We start from the raw sequence: 21,655 nt of genomic DNA on the forward strand, positions 1-21,655 counted from the left end.
AAAAAAATCACACCCGTGTGAAGTGGAGCTGTGTGTGTGTGTGTGTGTGTGTGTGTGTGTGTGTGTGTGTGTGTGTGTGTGTGTGTGTAGATCATGTGTACCGATTTTTGTGACATTTGAAGAAAATATGTAGGAAAAGGAGCAAAAAGTGTGTTTTGGAGAAAATTCAAGATGGCGGAAAATCTATCCTGGCGCAAATGGGCGTGGCCTATATGGGGAGATGCGTCTTGACCCAAGGAATCCAGGGAAAAAATAATTTTAATTTTCCGATCCACGGTTCAAGAGTTACGGGGCAAAACGTAAAGTGGGCCGTTATAGCGCCACCATGAGGCCGAGTGATGTAATTATTTTTCGATTCATTCTTAAAATCATTATGAATCTCCTCTCCGAGGTTTGAAACTGTAGCTCCTATGGTTTACGAGAGAAAAATACTTGAAAGTGATTTCTTGCATTGTCCCATTATAAGTCAATGGGGACAATTAAGCGTCGTTTTTTGCCGATTACGTCGGCATGGTAAGGCGGATCGGAACGAAAGGTAATAGAACACCATTCCCGGCCCATCCGCACATTTTGATGTATATATTGCGCGAGTGGCGTAAATGGTGCGGCACTAGTTACGCGCCGAAGTCAGGCTACACACACACACACACAGACACACACACACACAGACCCACACAGCCACGTATAGGGAGCTGCACACAGCTCCAAAAATATTCATGGGGTGCCCTGAGACAAAAAAGTTCGGGAACCCCTGGCCTAGAGTGCCGCATGAAGCCCTAACAGGCCTCAAAGCCCACATCTCCACTAGCCAGCCTCCTCCATGGCAAATTGCTCGCCAGACCCGAAAGTTTTGAGATTTGAATATTTGTGTGTTGTGGATTGATGCTTTGAGATTTTATGTGAGAAGTGTGTGCAAACCTGAAAATTGTGTGTTGTGTTTTGACAACAAGGTGATGTGAAATTTACATCAGAGTGTAAAGAAGGAAAGTCAGAGTCTAATATGATAAGGAAATCTAAAGTAGTAACACATTGAGTCAAGCGATTGGGGACAGAAGTAAAGGTTGTGAAAATTGTGCCTAATTTTTGCTTTTTGTGTTTTAGCAATCGAAAAAAACTGTAATGGGACCTTTCAGAGGTCACCTCTTCAGAGAGCCGAGGAGAGGAGAGGAGAGGAGAGGAGAGGAGAGGAGAAATGACATCATATGAGTCATGATGACATCATACTTATTTAAGCCTTAAATAACATTATTCCCCTTCTCTCTCTCTCTCTCTCTCTCTCTCTCTCTCTCTCTCTATAGTTACCCACTGCAACATGTCTGCCATCTTGGAGGATACAGAGAACGTGTTTGGTGAGTCACACACACACACACACACACGCATGCACGCACACACACGCACACGCACACACACACACACACACACACACACACACACACACACACACACACACACACACACACACACTCACAGTCACACAGAGCCGCTGATGTGCTTGCAGATAAAGGCCACATCACTGTGAGATGTGACCTTATCAACACATCTAACTCCCTGTCTGCTGCATAGTCCCCAGTCACCTTTACTCCTGTGTGTGTATGTGTGTGTGCGTGCGTGTGTTTGAGAGAGAGAGAGAGAGAGAGAGAGAGAGAGAGAGAGAGAGAGAGAGAGAGAGAGAGAGTACTGTGGACTCAGGGGGACTGTCCAACTCTACCCCTAACATTTAAAGTTGAGTCATTTTGTTTGTGTATTGAAACGGTTTAAATATTAAACCGTTACAAACAAAATTAATAGCTAGGGCTTAAATGTTTGTGTAGATAGGGCTTAAATGTTTGTGTGTGTGTGTGTGTGTGTGTGTTTTGCTAATAAAGCTGTTGCTTTTTTGTAATTTTCTCCTCCAACTCCAATTAGAATCGCGACACACCCCCTTAATTCAGTGTTCCCAGGCCAATTTGACCGGTTTGTTTCAACTGCTGTTGTGTTAACACAATGCACGCACGCATACAGAGCAGGTAGACTCTTAAACACTCCAACCATGGCTACACGGAGCTGGATATTTCTGAAGCTAGACATTTTTGTTGTGCTGTTGGGGCTTGCAGCCACACAAAGCTGGATATTTTGGCCGCAAAGCTGGATATTTTTTAAACCGGATAAATAAGTGGAGAGATTGAAAAATATCCGATTCACTGGATCCGTGTAGACAGGGAACCCGGATATCTCTGAAGACTTTACTGTGTGTGTGCTTGTTAGACCTAGATATCTTTGTCGTGTGGACCTAGATATTTTTCTATGTGGATATCTGAAAAACTGGGATATCTGAAAACTCCAGCTCCGTGTAGCCATGGCCCTAGCATTTCATTTATTTGCAAGGTTATCACTTTAGAGAACACAGTGAACTGTGGAAAGGTTTAATCAGGGTTGCCTGTGTTTTGTGGCGTTCATGTTCAGAACGGATGCTATCCATCGTCCCTTGTATAGCCTACTGTAATGTGTATGCCGCGTTCGCATCGATCCACCTCTTATCTTCTAGCTGTGTCCTCTTGTGTGCATGGCTTCAAATTCCAGTGTTTATCCAGCCGTTGTGTGTGGTTCTATAAAGGATGTACGGTATTTCCCTGAACGAGCAGACTGTTTTGTCACTTGTGATGGCAGGGTATCTTTGCACGCAGGCTGCAAGCATTCGCCGCTGGAAATGGGTATCAGAGCATACGAGCGGAGTGGAGCGCGAGCGGTGCGGGGAGCGGAGCGAGTCTTTTTTTAGTTGAGGGTGAGCGAGCGACTTTTATAATGGGTCTGAGCGCCGACCCTCCTCCCCTCCGAGCCGATCCTGTTGGGGCAGCGCGCCGCATGTTTCCAACAAAACAGAGGCGAGTGGAAAGCTCTCCAAGTCTCCATCAAAGCCAAGGCTCACGTTAGTGCAGCCATTTGTGTTGGGAACACACTGGCAAAGGAGAAAGTGTTTTGGACATGGTAGTAAACTACTTTTTTGACTCTGATTGACGGCCCTGAGCGGAGTGGGGGGCGAGCGCGGAGCGAGAGATGCGAAAATCAAGTTGAGCGACGGAGCGGTGGGGAGCGGAGCGGCCCAGTGGCCGACCAGAGCGACGAGCGAGTGGGACAACTGACAAGAGCCCTCTGGAGTGCGGAGCAGCTTTTGTCATCGCTCCACTCCGCTCGTGTGCTCTGATGGGTATACTCTCTTCTCCTTTGGAGTGGAGCCCATGGTGGCGCCTAAACCCTAACCTTAACTTCACCAAAACTTTGCCTCTAAAACCACGTTGACCTGGTGCGGCACACAGAGGAAAAGACCGGCTGATGAGGCCAATGCGGAAGTACTGGAAACTCTGCGGTTCTCCTTAATGGCCTAAACAGTGTCGCTATTTCCCTTCCTGCTGTTTGCGGAAGAGTTTTCATGCCATGAAACTCAGCTTGTCACGAATACTTTATGCTGGGCAATTCTCGCTATTTCTACGTGTCATTATTTCAAATAAGGGTCAGGGTTAGGGCTAGGTTTTAGGGTTAGGTTTAGGCATAGTTTTACTGAGGTTAGGGTTAGGGTTTGGGTTAGGTTTAGGCATAGTGGTTAGCATTCACCAGGTTAACATTCACCCGCGTCGAACAAATGGAACGTCGAACAAATGTTATGTCGAAATATCAACACGCTCCCCTTTATGCTTTCAGTCGCAAGTTTAAATGCTTCGCAATATGTTTTTATAATGGTCCAATTAATTAAAAAAGAAAGTATGATAAAGTATGCTTTTATAGCAGGGGTTCCCGAACTTTTTTGGCTCAGGGCACCCAATATAAATATTTCTTTCATCCGAGGCACCCCTACATTATATTCATAATTTTCACTCCCAGCACCTTGTATTTAAAGCATATTTTAGCGATTTGCGAGGAAAACGTTGAGATAATAGCCATTTTGGTTAGAACCGACTGAAAATAATCAAGTTTTAAATGATACTAAATGTTTTTAAGTGTCCATATAAATTCCAAATATTATCAAATGATCTTGCGGCACCCCTGGACTGCCGTCACGGCACCCCAGGGTGCCCCGTCACCCACTTTGAAGACCACTGTTCTATAGGACTTCTACTGCACCCTCGCCGCCTCATAACATTCCTTATATGGTTCCATTTTGGGAAATTAGTCTATAAAAAATTGGGTGACATCAAGGCTCCCTCACAGGGACGTGCAGAGAATGTTAGAGAGGCAGGGTCTGAAATATCTAAAAGGGCCTTTTGGTGAAAATATTGAAAATATCAAACCTCCATGCTGTAACGCGTTGTGAGCTTGGGGGTCGGCTATTTTCATTATACTTCACATTCATGGTCTGGAGAGGGCACATTCTTACAGACGGATAGAAGGGCAGGGGCTTAAGCCCCCTTCTATGAGTGCACTTGCCTGCTCCCTCCCTCGCTATGCTAGCACATGGCATTGCAATATCATTTCCCATCCCTCAAAAAGATGCCAGGATACGTCACGTCCCAAGTGTTCACTAAGTTTCTGCTCTTCTTTTGTTGGTTCTGCTGTAGCAGCAGGCCTATACTGTCATCATGTGGAATATGTTTCTGACAGACAGGTTATTGTCTTTAGTCCACAGTCAAAACATTTGCCGAAAAAAGCCATTTGTTTCACCATTGCAACATGCTGGCTGTGGGTGTCTGGAAAGTGCGCGCAAAATGCCTACAAATGTAAAGTAGTAGTTAAGCAATAGATATAAAAAGCTAGATACCTCATCCGCCACTGCAGTTCTTGGGAGCGTCCTGTAAAAAAGTATCCACCTGTTTCCACGGGAGTTTACTGGAGATTATTTGGACACTTCCGGTTTAACAGCAGACATACAAGCGTCGCAGATGCAGCCCGTTGTGAGCTTGTAAATCACACTCGGCTGTGGCGCCGGAAGCTCGGCACAATGTCTGCGCAATGCACTATGGGGTGTTGGAAACCCGTGGATAGACGGAAGTGGGGACGTGTCGAAGGCACGCACACTGCCACTCAAAGTGACTACTGGCCAATCACAGCGCATCTTTCCCGGGACTTCAATTCAATTAAAAGGAACTTTATTGGCATGAGGAAACAAACGTCTACATTGCCAAAGCAAGTGCCTCTGGGAAAGAGGGAGTCCCGCCTCTGATTGGCCTATACCGATCCTCCGTTTCTGTGACGCACGCGGAAGGATTGCCAATACTTTTTTTAACAGACACCTTTTTAATGTCTATGCATTAAGCTATAACCCAATAACATGCTGGCTTTCATAGGTTGCCAAAGGGGCCAATCGGAGGCCACGAAATGGTTGCCAATTTACTCAATCTGGTTGCTGAGGGAGACTGGGCAACCATTACTATCCATTACCATCTGGCACATGCAAACTCCTCTCCTCTCCTCCTCCAATGTCATTTTAAAGGAGCTACAGTCAACCTTTTCTTGAAAAACGGACGCTAAAATAAAAATAATGTTTCGAAAATATTTTATAAAAAAGATGAAGCTTCATATATGTGTTTCTATTCAAAAATGACCCCAAAAAGCATAAAATAATAGTAAAATAATAATTTTGGCCATTGTCAGGCTGACTTTGTTTACATCCCTTATCAATCCATATAAAAGAATAGAAGTCGGTCTGACAATGGCCAAAATGATTATTTTATCATTATTTTACGCTTTCTGTGGTTCATTTTTGAATAGAAACACATATATGAAGCTTAATCCTTTTTATAAAATATTTTCGAAACATTATTTTTATTTCAGCGTCCGTTTTTCAAGAAAAAGTTGACTAGGTCCTTTAAAAATGTGTTTCCGTTGATGTTTTGTGTAAAGCCCATTGAATTGCCTTGATGTTGAAATGTGCCGTTCAAATAAACTCTGCCATGCTCTCTTTCAATGCTCCATCCGAGGGACGCTGAACATTGGGAAAAGCGGGACAACTCCCGAACGGCAGGTTCATTCCCGGCCGGTCCAGGCCGTTCCATTTTGGGGGCTGGGCGGCCAACAAAGTAAATCGTCACTGTCGGGCAGAAAACCTCGTATCTCCAAGTTTCAAATGTGTAAATGTTTTCACAAAGCAAAGCTCTGCTTCATCGTACTAGGCTGTCGCACAAAAGTAGTGAAAACAGCAGATCTACAAGCACACAACGCCTCGCGGTGCGAGGCGTTGTCTGCTTGTAGATCGGCTGTTTTCACTAGTTTAAATCATTTTTAAAATGGTTTTGGACATACAAGGTTTCCACCCAACGATGACGAAATATAACTCATGTAATTGGCCCACTGGCTTGCCACTTGTCATGATCTGAAATGGCAAATCTTTGAGTAGCAGCAGCGCTATAGAGAGATCTCTCTCTATAACGCGCGATGAGGGCCTCTACGACTCTTTTTCCCAGGCTGAATGAGGGGCCCAGCACGTCCCTGCTTTCAATGCTCCATCCGTCTCTCTGTTGGAGACCATTAACCCTCGGGGTGCTTTGGGGGTTTGATGAGCGCTTGAAAAAATTAGAGGCGAAAGGGAGAGGGATTACATCTTTCTTTTCCACTTCTCTCTCTAATTTCTTAATGTTCCTCTCTCAGTTCAACTTTCACTTAAACACACGCACACACGCACGCACGCGGACGCACGCACGTACGCACGCACGCACGCACACACACACACACACACACACACACACACCCGAACGCACACACACTCCAGGGGTTAAAGCAAAAAAAAAATCCAGAGACGGAAATTTATTTTACCCCCCCCCGGAGAACTTTAACCCCTGCACACTCCCTGTACCCCTTCTCTTTCCCCCATTCATATCATGTATTCATTTATTTATTTTGTCCCCTGAATATTCTTTATCCAGCATGCATTCTGTCTTCCTTTCATATACAGTATTCTAGATATACATTGCACATTCAGTGAATTATTCCAAACCCTTTTTTGTAAAATCTTTGAATTTTTATGGGATACAGCTTGTGAATATCAAAAGTCCATATTTCAAATCAAAATATTACAATATTACATGAGACCACTCAAAACAAGGATTTATAATAGAGAAATGTCAACCTTCTGAAGTCAGAGTTGCTTGAAGTTTCCAAAAGCAGTTATGATTTGGGGTGCTATGGCATCTGCAATGCCTTTTTTACACAATATATATATTTATAATGGTTATACTATATTGTCACTGTCGGGCGGAAACCTCGTATCTCTAAGTTTCAAATTTGTAGGTTCTTTTCGTAAAGTAAAACCCTGCTTCATCATACAAGACTGTTGCACAAAACTAGGGAAAATAGCCGTGTGCAAGGCGTTGTGTGCTTGTAGATTGGCTATTTTCACTAGTTTAAATCATTTAAAAAAATGATGAATACAAAACGAACGGTTTTGGACGTACAAGGTTTCTGCCTGACAATGACGTCTCCCCTGTGGGGCGGCGGTGGCGGCTCAGGGGTAGAGAAACCGTCATTAGAACACGAAGGGTTCCCAGTTCGATTTCCGGGATCCCCCAGAGTTACAGTAATGTAAGAGTCCTTGAGCAGGACAGGGGTGTAGCCAGGATTTACCAACTGGCTCGGCCTGGCACAATGTGGGAGGGCACAGATGTGAGCTTATACATCGGCTATTTTAAAATAGCGAACATTTAAATATTTACAGGGACAAAATAAAGCCACTTGCCAAGCAATATGGAGATGTTTTAATTACCGGTAAATCGCTTCAAAATGGACTGAGCTATGATCAAATTGTGGTGTCTTTCTTTGCTTCCTAGATAGCCAACATGGGTGGCCCAGGCCCACCCTTGGCTACGCCCCTGCTCTGAACCCCTAGTTGCTCCCGGTGAGCAGGTTGGTGCCTTGCCTGGTTTCCTCCACCATCGGTGTGTGAATGTGTGCGTGAATGGGTGAATGTAATGCACAATCTCTGTAAAGCACCTTGGATAAGGGCGCTATATAAATACACCATTTACCATTTACTGTCTCACTTCTATTATGAGCCCTCCTTCTGTATGTCCTCACCGCCCCAAGCAGACTCCTTCCCTCATCCCTAATCCAATCTCTTCTTTTCATCCGTTTCGTTTCTTCACACCCCCCAGTACTAATAGAACCTCTCTCTCTCTCTCTCTCTCTCTCTCTCTCTCTGTCTCTCTCTCTCTCTCTCACTCTCTCTCTCTCTCTCTCTCTCTCTCTCTCTCTCTCTCCCCAACCCCCCACGCTACTGCTCATATAATGTAATGTAATAAACTGTAATGTCTTCTTCCCTTCCCTCCACCCACCCATGATGTGGTGTTTGATCTCTCATATCCTGCCCACACCTCTGTCTGTCTGTCTGTCTGTCTGTCTGTCTGTCTGTAGCCTACCTACCTAATTCTGTTTTGTCTACTCCTCTCCTCTCCTCTCCTCTCCTCTTCTCTTCTCTTCTCTTCTCTTCTCTTCTCTTCTCTTCTCTTCTCTTCTCTTCTCTTCTCTTCTCTTCTCTTCTCTTCTCTTCCCTGGGGAACTACAGAGAGGTTTTGCTGCCCTATGTCTGCTGTGGGGGTGGTGTGTGTGTGTGTGTGCGTGTGTGCGTGCGTGCGTGCGTGCGTGCGTGTGTGTGTGTGTGTGTGCTCGTGCGCAAGCGAGGGTGCATGCATGCTTACTTGTGCATATGTCTCTCTCTCTGTGTGTGTGTGCGTGTGTGTGTGTGTGTGTGTGTGTGTGTGTGTGTGTGTGTGTGTGTGTGTACATCTGTGTACATGTGTGTCCTATGCACACATTCTTGAGTGTACAGCTATGTGTGTGTGTGTGTGTGTGTGTGTGTGTGTGTGTGCGTGCGTGCGTGCGTGCGCGCGCGCGCGCGCGCGTGTGTTTGTGCAGGGCAGGGGTAATGGTCAACTTGTTCAATATTTGATGGTTCTATGTGGTGTGAGTGGGAGGTAACCGAGGATGATGAGGAAGAGGAGCGAACAGATTCTGTTTCTGCCGAGTTCACACAAACCGACGTCAAATGACCACCGGGCAGTGTGCACACTATTCTTTGTATTTACTGTGATATTTACATAAACAAGGAATATGTCTGGCAGAGGTTCGCTCGTTACCAGTGTTGCATTGGTCCGGTCATGCGTGTATACACGCCGTCCCGTGTCTTTTCTGACCAGTGTCACGCCTCTCACGTGCACGGGCATGCACAGTGGTGTCAGTTCAGAAAAAGCTAAGGTATGGCAACATGACTGGTGTCTTGCACACGCACGGAGGCGCGCGCGTGCAATCGCGCGTGATACATTTATTAGTTTTTTTCCCCTAATTTCTACAGTTTCTTGGGCTGGATATGGCAGCCTGGAACGGTTGTTCAAGTGGGGAGAATACAAGTGTGGAGAATATAATTATAATACCTTGTTAAAGTGACCTTTTTTTTTTTTGCATTTGTAGTTATTTTACTGTAATTTAACAACATAATATAGAAAAAGAAACAAAAATGGATTTATATTGCGAGGCGCTGTGTGCTTGTAGATCTGCTATTTTCACTAGTTTAGTTCATTTTTAAAATGATAAATACAAAACGAACGTCTTGGACATACAAGGTTTCCACCCGACAACGACAATATATATTTATTTCTCCTTTGTTTTGGCAATGAAGCATATTGTTTTAGTTGCTGCAGGACATGGGAGTCTTATGCCCCAGCTGTATTCAGCTGGCAGCTGATTGAAGTGTTTAATCATGCAGCCATTTAAATATGTCTCACGCCTACACTTGTATCTCTGCTATGCCAATGCTGCCACACGCTGCTGCTGCTGCCAAAGCTTTGTCTCCATCACCTCAGCCTCCACAATGCTAGTTCAGATAGAGTGCTGCATGGCTCAAACGTTAAGCTGCAATTCTATTCTAAGTCTTGCGCAGATAGCAGCAAAAACAAAGTGGTGCAGCAATGTTGAGAAAGTTGCTTCTGCTGTGTGGTGAGACCCAGCGGCAGCATGCTGTGGTCTTAAATAGGTGTAGACTAGTCTCGCGTGGCCAGACTGTTGCCTCCGCGATTTGGACAAATGCTCCCGGCATACAGTCTGGCAAACGGAAATAGAAACAATGAGTTGCGAGATAAAGCGGATGTGACGCAACCGCTCCCTTGGTGCAGTAGCAATAACATGTCCTACTGGAAAGCGTTAAGTCTCCTTTCAACATTTCTGAGGGCATTATTTCGTCTTTCTCTGGAAGAATAGGCCGCTCGAATGACTTTGTCTGAGCTATTGTGTTTCTGTTATGTTTCCAATGGGACTGCAGTTCCGTGCAGCAGTGGCAACTTCCGATACTGGCCGTTCGGGAGCTGCCGTTCCAGACTCTATATAGCATTCGGAGATTGTGGAATAGTTGTCTGGCTACGCGAGACTAGGTGTAGACTAATAGGCGTACGCATTAAGGTGGCGTGGGCGGTTCAGACATTTTGGACACACCTATTCAACGGAAAAAGGCAGCAGTAGAAATGTTGTCACTGCCGTATTGTTTGAATGAACACTTGAACACTTTGTTAGTTAAACATGTAAACAGCAAAGAATTAAGGGAACATTTTGTTCCCTTCATTTCTTTGAGCAGTTATTAGATATCTAAAATAATGCATTGGATCGCTACAACCCTGTAAATAACTATTGTCATTGCACTTTGACTGACTGAATTGCAATCATCCTGTCAAATGTGGCACAGTTTTAAAGGCAGGCCTACCAGTCACTGAAGTACTTTTAGAATTGTCCCACATTAGGCAAATCATTGCTGTCCCACATTGTGAACTGAAAGCGGGACAGCGGGAAACCTGACTGAAATAAGACACAATATTGTTTCGATGAAAAAACACATCAAAAACAACAGCAGCATATCGTCGTTGTCGGGTGGAAACCTTGTATATCCAAGAGCGTTTGTTTTGTATTTATCATTTTAAAAATGAACTAAACTAGTGAAAATAGCAGATCTACAAGCACACCGAGGCGTTGTGTGCTTGTAAATCGGCTGTTTTCACTACCTTTGTGCGATAGCCTTGTAGGATGAAGCAGGGCTTTACTTGGTGAGAAAACGTACAAACTTGAAACTTGGGAGATACAATGTTTCTGCCCGACAGTGACGATATATGACGTACTGTATATGATACCTCCTCCTCGCTTCCGTTTCGTCTTTTACTGTCAAATTGTCCCTAATATAAGTCAAAACGACCAAAGCAAATAGCTTGCTACTTATAATGTTTAAGATGTTTTAACGAACAGATGACAGCTTCCTTTCTCGGCTTTTGGGAGTTGTTGTTCCAGACTCCAGATTGTAGAATAGTTGTCTGGTTATGCGAGACAATAGTCTCACAACTAACTTGTAGTGTTATTCTTCACACATGGAGCTTCCCGTTTGAAGACTCTCTACCAGGGACGTGCAGAGGCAGGGGTTGACATTTCTAAAAGGTCCTTTTGGTGAAAATATCAACAATAGCCATACCTCCAAGCTCACAACGTGTCGCGCTTCGATGTGTTGTGAGCTTGGAGGTCGGCTATTTTCGATGCTTGATACCACACTGAACTAAGCAATATTCTTTCAACATAAGATGAGTTCAGAGAGTTTGGACAAGGCAATTCTCTTGAATGCTGCCTTCAGGTATGGCATGGAAAGAGGACATTTGCATTTCTTTCACCATAGTAAAAACTTCAGAGGGCATTTTTACAGACTGATAAAAGGGCAGGGGCTCAAGCCCCCTTTGATGTCTATGTGTGCACGTGCCTGCTCTCTACTCATATGAAACGTAGATACCTCATAGGTCGCTGCAGTTGGAGCAACATGTCAACGTGGACGCCATATTGGCTGGAGGGGGAACTGTAAATCACAACTACTGGCCAATCACAGCGCGTCCTCGCCGAGTCTTTGCTGAATGGAATTACATCTATATAAATATAACGCCCATGCCCATTATCATTCCCCTCCACAATAGGGCGCCCCAGAATCTAACGCTGCGTCTACGTTTTTGACCCTATCTCAAACGCTGCCTTTTTTACTATTTTTACATTTTTTAAAATAGTTCAAATAGCTGATCTACAAGCTCACAAAATGTTTATATAGATCGACCATTTTAACCATTTTAAAATGACGATAACGGGTAAGGCGGCACACAAGATAGGGCCCTACCGCTCTTGCCGTAAAGGGGAGAACCACCCCTTCTGTGTTGCCTAGAACTGGAGGATTGATTTTGGGGTTTGGCTTGCAAAGTGCTCCGTGATCACAAACCCCACAATCAATCCTCCAGTTCTAGGCAACACAGAAGGGGGGGGGGGGGGGGGGGGGGACTTTATTCTAATTTCCACATAACAACTCAAAGGTATATATTAATGACATAGTTCCATGTGGAAAATGGGCGGTTCTCCCCTTTAATCTACCATTGGACATTTGAGAAGTCCTGTCTGTCTATGACATGACTTCGCTGCTTGTGTTTGACTTTCATTTGTCTGAGGAAGACCTACTACTACTACACTACACCCACTGGAGCTTTAGGTGCCCCACATTAGACAGAGTGTCCCACATTACTGACAAAGGCTATTGCTGGCAGAGAGAGGACCCCTAAACTGATATTTGTACCGATACGTGGACCTCCATCTGAAATCAGTTTTTTTGCCTGGGACTCCCATACAAGAATTCTTTCGAAAAATATCAAATCTATGAGCTTACAATGTGTCACTGTGACCTTGCATTGACTATTTTCCAAATAGCCGATGTAAATATCCTAACGTTAAACTGATTGAGCTGTCGACCCCCTGGAACCCGGTCGAGGACCCCCGGGGGGTCCCTCGGGACGCCACTTTGAGAACCACTGTCTGACGTAGACAGACGTTATCAGACATCCTGTCTGTCCAGTGCGTCCTGGTAGAGAAGGTCACGCTGTCAGAGACAATCATGGTGTGAATATGTCTCCATACTCATGCACGCAGCGCTCCATTTCCTTCCATTTAACAAGCAGGACAGTAGAAGGACATTGTCCCCCCTCTAAGATAACAAGGTTGCATATTAAACACTGTAACAACATTATACACAGTAAGAGCATACACATTGACATTCCATGCCCTCAATTTTGTATGCATTTAACCCATTTAGAACGGGTACACATTATTGCGTATCATTATTTTTATGCTTTAACTATTGAAAAATAGCAGATATACAAGCTCACTGCGAGCTTGTAGATCTGCTATTTTTGAAAAATCGTGAAAATTTGAATTTTGACCCGAAGTGTCTTTTGAATCCTTCTAAGATTTTTTGAAGAACCTGTGTTTCTATGTCAGCAATCTGGCTTTTCATGTGAAGATATTTATGTATTTGGCCACCGACCCCCATTCAACATATTTAGTTCCAGGGACCACCCAGAAGCAAAATTTTAATTTTAAACGTTCGCTTTGAAAATGCATAGATTCAAAGATTTGCACTCATTTTTACGACTTTTTCAAAAATAGCAGATCTACAAGCTTGCAGCGCGGCACTCGGTGCCACGCTGTGAGCTTGTACATCTGCTATTTTTCACTGGTTAAAGCATTCAATAATTCTAGGCCTAGATGGGTAAAAAAAAATTGGTTTTGACCAGGGGCATTATGATAAAGAGGTGTGAATCAAAAAAAGCACCCATGCGCTTGTTTTCGGTGGAGATGACAGAGCTCACAATGCGTCGCATCACAGGGCATTCAAATACATTTTGAACATGTGAAATGGGATATTTCTGAACAATGAGTGTTACTTTTTATTTAAGTATATTTTGATACCAATAATTTTGTACTTTTGCTCAAGTAAAGCAGAGTCTTTCTATATATTGATACTTTTACTTAAAGGAGTGATGACACCGGCCGAAATGTAACATTATGGTACAGTAGGTCACGTGGTCTTTGTTGAAACGGTTTGGAAAGGGGGTGGAGCCGGCTGTTGCTGCCGACAGGCCCATCAACAGTAGCTGTATGGGCCTGTCGGCAGCAACACAGAGCCCCCAGTGATAGGCTGTTGATTGTACTGCATAATTTGATTGGATAATTTAACATGGGGGTACATGACATCATTAAAAAAAATGCTAATTTGATAGCCATAATTAGCTGTTTTGGCCGTGTCACGCCCCCTTTAAGTAAAGAATTAGAATACCTTTTCCACCACTGAACATAATGACCACACACTGCCAGGTCACTTCCAGCATGTTCCTAGAGCAGACTTAACCCATTAAGAACCAATAGTTCCTGGAAGTTAGCAGCCAAAATCACAATAGAGTTGCAGCAGAACATAGGACTTTTGAAGCACTTTAACGTATATCAAAAGGTAAGACGTGTGTGTGTGTGTGTGTGTGTGTGTGTGTGTGTGTGTGTGTGTGTGTGTGTGTGTGTGTGTGTGTGTGTGTGTGTGTGTGTGTGTGTGTGTGCGCGCGCGTGCACGCGTGTGTGCGTGCGTGTGTGCGTGTGTGTGTCTGTGTTCACTGGGTTTCTTCACAAACACTGTTTTGCGTGTTGTGTGTTGCTGAGTGAAGTGCCGTTGTTTGGCCTCTCTGATTTTCATAAAAAAAGCTCACGTTTAGTGCTGTGTAACTGTGTTAAAACTTGACGTAAATCGCATTGTGATTTTACTGTAGCTCTTCTGGCGATTTACATCATGTACACAATAAGCCTACAAATATACTGTACAGTAAACATGCATTTTGAAAACATGACATTTACTTTATTGGTTTTCCCATAGCGTGCAGTATATAGGCCTATATACTGTATATTTCTGCGTAGTGTGGAGACTTACCAGTGTGGTAGTTTAAGGGCGGACGGAGAACTGAAATGGTCTTCCTTAACTCTATCAACGCTTTGGACGTTCCCGTTCGCCCCAATTCTGAACGTCGCTCCTCGCCAATGCGGCCGTTCGTTCGTTTACCTTGTTGATGTCCGTAAGCTGATGAGGGGTTGCGCCTCCGTGTACTGTAAACACATCGCCCGCAATGATGGTCTTAAAAATCCCTTATGCGTTAACATCAACGGAGACCAATTCTCTTCCGTGTTGATTTCTCTGGCCCTGTGGCTCTGTGGCGAGTGACTGGTCTCAATGGATGGCAACTCAGAACGGCCAAATTCACATTAATTCTTGCATGACGCCGACCTCTGCTGCCTGGTCCGCCAAAGTGCATGTTGCGCAATCAAAAAATAAATAAAAATAATAATAAATAAATAAATGTATATCTATCTATCTACTATAACGTCGCAAAGGTAAGCCGCTTTTTGCTGGCAAAAGACCCAATAAATAAATAAAACATCTGGCAGTATAAGAGTTAATTAGTGTGGCTGGATACGTGACTGTCTTTGCACTTCATTGCAGTTGTCTGCATGTGTAGCTTGTGAAAGTGTGTGATGGTGTGTGTGTGTGTGTGTGTGCATGCGTGCGTGCGTGCGTGTGTCAGCAATACATGTATCAAATGTGCCCCAGCTGTCAGTTTAACAGCTTCCTCTTTCCTGATAGTGCATGCATCATCAGGTGTGTGTGTGTGTGTGTGTGTGTGTGTGTGTGTGTGTGTGTGTGTGTGTGTGTGTGTGTGTGAGAGAGAGAGAGAGAGAGAGAGAGAGAGTGGGGGGAGGGCATTGTGGTGCGTGTTTGAAACTGCTTATGACTCTCCTTCCTCGTCTTCCTCTTCTCATCCATCCATCTCTATTTTTGCTGACACCTGCCACCTGTCAAATTAGAGAGAGAGAGAGAGAGAGAGAGAGAGAGAGAGAGAGAGAGAGAGAGAGAGAGAGAGAGAGAGAGCACCATAACTGTTACTGCAGTTGAAACCCAAGGAGCGGCGGCCATCGTTGCTTCCACTTCGCAGTCTTGTATTTGGTTTTATGGTCAACAGGTGTGTCCATTATCGTCCACTATCTCTGTCTCTGCCTCTCAAACGTTTAGGACGCCACGATTGCAATGTCTGCCTGAAACAATAACATATTCCAAAGTGATGGGTTACGCTCAGAATGACAAGAGTGAGTTAACTTGTATTTCTTCTCCATATCTTTACAATGATGGACAAACGTTTTGGCTCTCCAGCCTTCGTCAGTGTGCAGAATAGATCAAGGGTATCTGCTTCCTTTTGAGGAGGAGGTGACAGTATCAGTATTCCTAGAGATATTTTGAAAAAATTAAATAAAAATACAGTAAGTCGTTTATTGCTGAACGGGCAACCTAATGTGTATCAGATGTAACAAAAATAACAGCTCTTCAAAATCACAATGTGCTAACAGCCTGATCCTATGTTCCCTAGGACAGTGGTTCTCAACCTGTGGGTTGGGACCCCCAGGGGGGTCCCCAAATTATTTTGGGGGTGTCCTCAGATGATTAATTTAATGTGCAACATTGTTTTCTCGCTCAACAGTAAACAAACCAACATAAAGTTTAAGGGTATAGACTATAGAGGGTATCTACACATTTCTAAATTGAAAATTTGAGGACTTTTTAATAACTATAAAATGACAAATTAAACATTGGCCAAATTGTCAAATATTAGAGACAGAAATTGTGAATATAGCAATTAAGTTGCGAGGCGTTGTGAGCATGTAGATTGGCTATTTTCACAATAGAACCGGGTTATACGAAATTTAATTCCTCAACTCTTAGTGCTCGTAGGGTGGGGGTGGGGGGTGGGTGTGGGGGGGTCCCCAGTTAAAATACGATTATTTTGGTGGTCGCGGCCTGAAAGGGTTGAGGCCTATAGGAGAGGTGGTGTCGCAAAAACTTTGCCCGAGATTTTGAATGAAATTTTACAATTCTATATTATATGATTTGTGTTTGCTACTGCCTGTCTTTGGGCACTGCACGTATATAGAAAGAGACTCATTATTGTGCTGTATGATTGTTATTAGGGATGGGTATCGTCTGTAATACTTTTAATGGTATTGATCGCACAACGTCGATACTATCGGGTATCGGTTCATGTAAAAACGAACGATACCTTGTTTCGATACTCTGGAACACACCCCTGGCCGGTCGCATCTGTAACAGTTGGGCTACTGAGAGTTTAATGACTGCTTTAGTAGGCTACACTCTTTACTGTGGAAAATAGCCGACAATAGCCTATAATGTTTATTATTATGATGATTATCCAACGTCTATACTCTCCTTCCGCCACACTGTGTGATCATCATCATCACCTCTGCTCTACCGCAGCAGCGAGTCACCACTCTTTCCGTGTTGAATAAAAAGTATCGAAAATGGTATCGAAAAGGGTATCGTATCGATTCCGAGGTATCGAAAAAGTTATCGTATCGATTCAAAGGTGAACGATACCCATCCCTAATTGTTATATAGGGCTGGAAATTGTGTTAAATATTTCTGGAAAGCTTTTGGAAAGGTTTTGGAAATTCATTGGTAAAAATGTGTGAGAACCCTGCAAGTATAACAAGTGACAAACATTCAATACTGATCCCTTCACGTGAAGATGACACATACCGCACATCTGTGAGCTGGTCACGAAGGCTAATAAGCATATTAATCAACTCACTTCTCAATATACATACAGTAAACATACGCAATAGACATAATCCATTTGACAATAAAACACATACTCATCATGAATCAGCTTCGACTGTTTGCAATAAAGCATCTTAATTTATACTGAACGATATCGTCGTTGTCGGGTTGAAACCTTGTACAGTATCTCCAAGATTCAAATGTGTATGTTCTTTCGAAAAGTAAAGCCCTGCTTCATCGTACGGGGCCGTCGCACAAAAGTAGTGAAAACAGCCGATCTACAAGCACACAACGCCTCGCAGTGCGAGGCGTTGTGTGCTTGCAGATCGGCTGTTTTCACTAGTTTAAATCATTTTTAAAATGATAAATGAAAAACAAACGGTTTCGGACATACAAGGTTTTCACCCGACAACGACGACATCATTTAGGTTTGATGGCATGAGGGGAAATGGCGGTGCCCAAGTTTATCCCCATCGATCCGTCAATTTGCGAGTTGAACCTTTGGGATTGCCGTGGGCAATGTGTGCACCGTCTAATATATCAGCAACGGTCAATACTTTGAAGACAGGGTCATCATAGGGTCAGGGGTCATCCCCCACAATGCCTTTCGGCCTTGGCCACCAGGGACAAATGAGATTCATGGTTATTTATCTGGGGAGGGGGTTCAGACAAATGTGGAGGAATTACAGAGTGATTAAATAGAAAATTGAAGGTCACACACACGCGCACGCGTGCGCTAACCGCCTGAATCAAACAAACAGAATAAAGTGAAAGCCAGGGCAAGTCCGTCTGTGATTGGTCTGTGCCCTGGCCAGTGGAATGCCCCCGTCACGCGGACGATTGATTGAACTCTAACGGTATGTCAGGGCTCTGCCAGGGGGTGGGGGAGTAGGAACGGAGAGGAGGTGGATGGGAGGTAATTGATGGGGAAAAAAGGACAATGGAGTTCACAAGGTCACAGACAATCAACAGAGGATCCCTTCCCCTTTCCTTCCCTTTCCTTTCCTTTCCTTTCCTTTCCTTTCCTTTCCTTTCCTTTCCTTTCCTTTCCTTTCCTTTCCTTCCCTTTCCTTTCCTTTCCTTTCCTTTCCTTTCCTTTCCTTTCCTTTCCTTTCCTTTCCTTCCCTTTCCTTCCCTTCCCTTCCCTTCCCTTCCCTTCCCTTCCCTTCCCTTCAAAGTTTGCCAGAGAGTTCCGTTTCGAAACAAATGCCACAAATCGAGAATTTTTTCACGCACATTCCCACTCATGGTGACGCTATAACAGGCTGACTTGTGTTTTTGGAGCGGTGAAATCGCTCCCAATAGACAGGTATGTCTGTGGGTCTGTGGGTGGGTGGCTGGCTATGTGGCTGGCTGGCTGGCTATGTCTGTAGCCTGGCAATACCTTGAGTGGCCACACACAACACACAAGTTAAAGGAGGGGCGCTGTTGTGCAGGCACACACACACACAGCTTCTATGGCACTATTGTGCAGACTAGACACACACACACACACACACACACACACACACGGTATAGCTGCTCAGATTCACCGCTCCACTTCGAACCGAGGTTTGATTTTTTTTTTACCTATAACTCCACCTATCAATGTAAAACGATGTATGTGTGCACTCCCTAGAGGCCAAGGAAAAACCTTTGCCCTGCATTTTTCACATCTGACTTTTAGAGCGCCAACCAGGAGGCCGACACTTTTGGATATTACTCCTTCCGATTTTATCCAAATATCACGCAAATCGTTACACAGTATCTCTATAGTGATCACGGCGGGTCTGTCCGATATTTCATATTCCATCCTAAATGGCTAACATTGGCTTCCAAAGTTTACAGGATTGGTCCGTTTCGAACAAAATGCCTTAAATCACGAATGCAGGGTCCAATTTCTGTGAGATTTTGTACGCACATTCCCACTAGGTCGAGGAACAAATGCCATCCTTTTCACATTGGTCTGTTACAGCGCCGCCAGCAGGTCGACTTTTGCAACACACATTTTTTAGATCAAAATGCCTCAAATTATGAATGCAGCGTCAGATTACAGTGAAAGGCCGAAAAAGACATGCCATCCTTTTCACATTGGACTATTATAGCGCCACCAGGAGGCCACAATAACATAGCTGACCTGGCGCTCTACTCCAGTGTTTTCTCAAACTTGGGGTCGGGACCCCAAGTGGGGTCCCCAAATTCTATTGTGGGGTCCCCAGATGATTAGCTTAATGTATTTCTTTCTCACTCAGTGTGTACAGGGGTATCTGCACATTTGTAAAGTGACATTTCTTTCAAGACCGTTTTAATACCAAACTGGCCAAACTGTCAAATATTAAGTAAGCAGGAGGCGAACATTGTGAAAACAGCCGAACTACATGCTCACAAGTTGTGAGCACTGAGCATGTAGATCTGCTATTTTCACAATATTTATTATCTGTGGAACCAAAGTCACATTAAATGTAATACCTTCAATTCCAAGTGCTTGTCAGGGTGGGGGGTCCCCAGTTCAAACATGTTTATTTTGGGGGTCAAGGTTTGAGAACCCCTGCTCTGTAGTGGGGTGTGGTGTGAGTTGACTCTGTGATCGTCTTGCAGACCTGAACGAGGCGATCCCAGAGACGGAGCTGCTGGACAACAGCATCCAGAAGGGCCGGCTGTCCATCAAGGCCCGCAAGCACCGCCCCTCGCGGTCCCGCTACCGCGACAGCGTGAGCTCCACCGAGGGAGACGACAGCCTGGAGAGGAAGGTGAGCACACACACGTGTTCACTTGATTGCATTTCCAGCTCCATGTACCAGTGGCGTCAGTTCAGAAAAAGCTAAGCTAAGGTATGGCAACGTGACTGGTGTCTTTGCGTGCAAGACACCAGTCATGTTGCCATACCTTAGCAACAGGCATGATACATTTATTTTAAGAAGTATATTCTATTTTTCCCCCGTTTCTACGGTTTCCTGGAATGGTTGTTCAAGTGCAGCTAAACTTGGCATGTTAGTAAACCCAGGGAATATACCATTTTCTCAAGATGGGGAGAATACAAGTGTGGAGAATATAATTATAATACCTTGTTAAAGTGACCATTTTGTAAAATGTTTTACTGCAATTTAACACCAGCACAGATAGACAAAGAGACATTCATGGATTTGTATTTAAAAATAACTTTTATTTACCCCCTGGACCCAGGGTATGGCAGCTGCATACCCCTGCCATACCCAATTGACGCCCTTGCCATGTACCGGTCCCACCCTAATTTACAGTACAGAATAAGACAGAATAAAGTCATAATAAGAAATAATGTGTTTGTAATTAGAAATAATATGTTTGCATTAGACAGAAACAAACACAGTTATACCTTAATTATCTATTATGTTCTAATTAGAAAGCGAATAACGACTTTTTGAGCCGATTGTGCTGTTGCCGACCATTTTTGGAGCTCGCCGTCAAAAACGGCGGTCTTCCACGAGATCGGGCTTTGCTCGCCGTGGTTTTGCTCGTTGTGAGTGAACGCACTGCGAGAAGATCTGGCCGCGATTATAGCGCTCGGCGATTTCTTCCCAAGCGTTTCTAGATATCTCCGATTGATATTTGGCTCTGTCGCAAACTGGACATACAGTATGAAAGAGGTTGTGCACCCTGAGAAGATCTGTGTTAAATGATTAGAACATAATGTAGGGGTAGGCCTAATTAAGGTAGGCTATAACTGTGTTTGTTTCTGTCTAATGAAAACATATTATATATATATTATTCTGCACTGTAAATTAGGGTGGGACCGCTATCCGGTCATTCAAGGCACACATTGCATCAGTCACCCAGTCCTGTTGGTTCACACTCTATAACATCCGTAGAATCAGACCCTTCCTCACCCAGGAGTCGGCCCATCTCCTCATCCAGACATCTGTCATATCAAAACTTGACTATCGTAACTCTCTCCTCACTGGCCTCCCGGCATGTGCACTTAAGCCTCTCCAACTGATCCAAAATGCCGCGGCACGACTGGTCTTCAACCAGCCAAAATTCTCACATGTCTCGCCTCTTCTCCGCTCCCTCCACTGGCTCCCGGTTGCGGCACGCACTGAATACAAAACACTGAGTAAAATGTACTTGAGTAAAAGTACAAAAGTATTGGCAACAAAATGTACTTAAAGTACCAAAAGTAAAGGTACTCATTAGGCAGAATGTCCCATTTCAAGTTTTCAAATGGATAAAAAATCTTTTGAAAATAGCCGATCTAAAGCCCACAATGCGCCGCGATGCGACGCATTGTGAGCTTGTAGATCGGCTATT

The 21,655-nt window shown here is 44.2% G+C and overlaps 1 protein-coding gene across 1 annotated transcript in view; it reads left to right on the forward strand.

The window, feature by feature from the left end:
• Nucleotides 1-1,312: 1,312 nt before the first annotated feature.
• samd14 (sterile alpha motif domain containing 14) overlaps nt 1,313-21,655 on the forward strand; it is a gene marked incomplete at both ends in the record, with an annotated part of 51,594 nt that continues 31,251 nt past the window's right edge. The window contains 2 exons of the mRNA XM_080724422.1: nt 1,313-1,349; nt 19,970-20,121. Of these exons, the coding sequence (XP_080580548.1) occupies nt 1,313-1,349; nt 19,970-20,121 (189 nt within the window). The remainder of the gene's footprint in view (nt 1,350-19,969; nt 20,122-21,655) is intronic.

This window comes from Nannobrachium achirus, assembly GCF_963921795.1.
Source record: "Nannobrachium achirus genome assembly, chromosome: 4".
Taxonomy (NCBI): Eukaryota; Metazoa; Chordata; class Actinopteri; order Myctophiformes; family Myctophidae; genus Nannobrachium; species Nannobrachium achirus.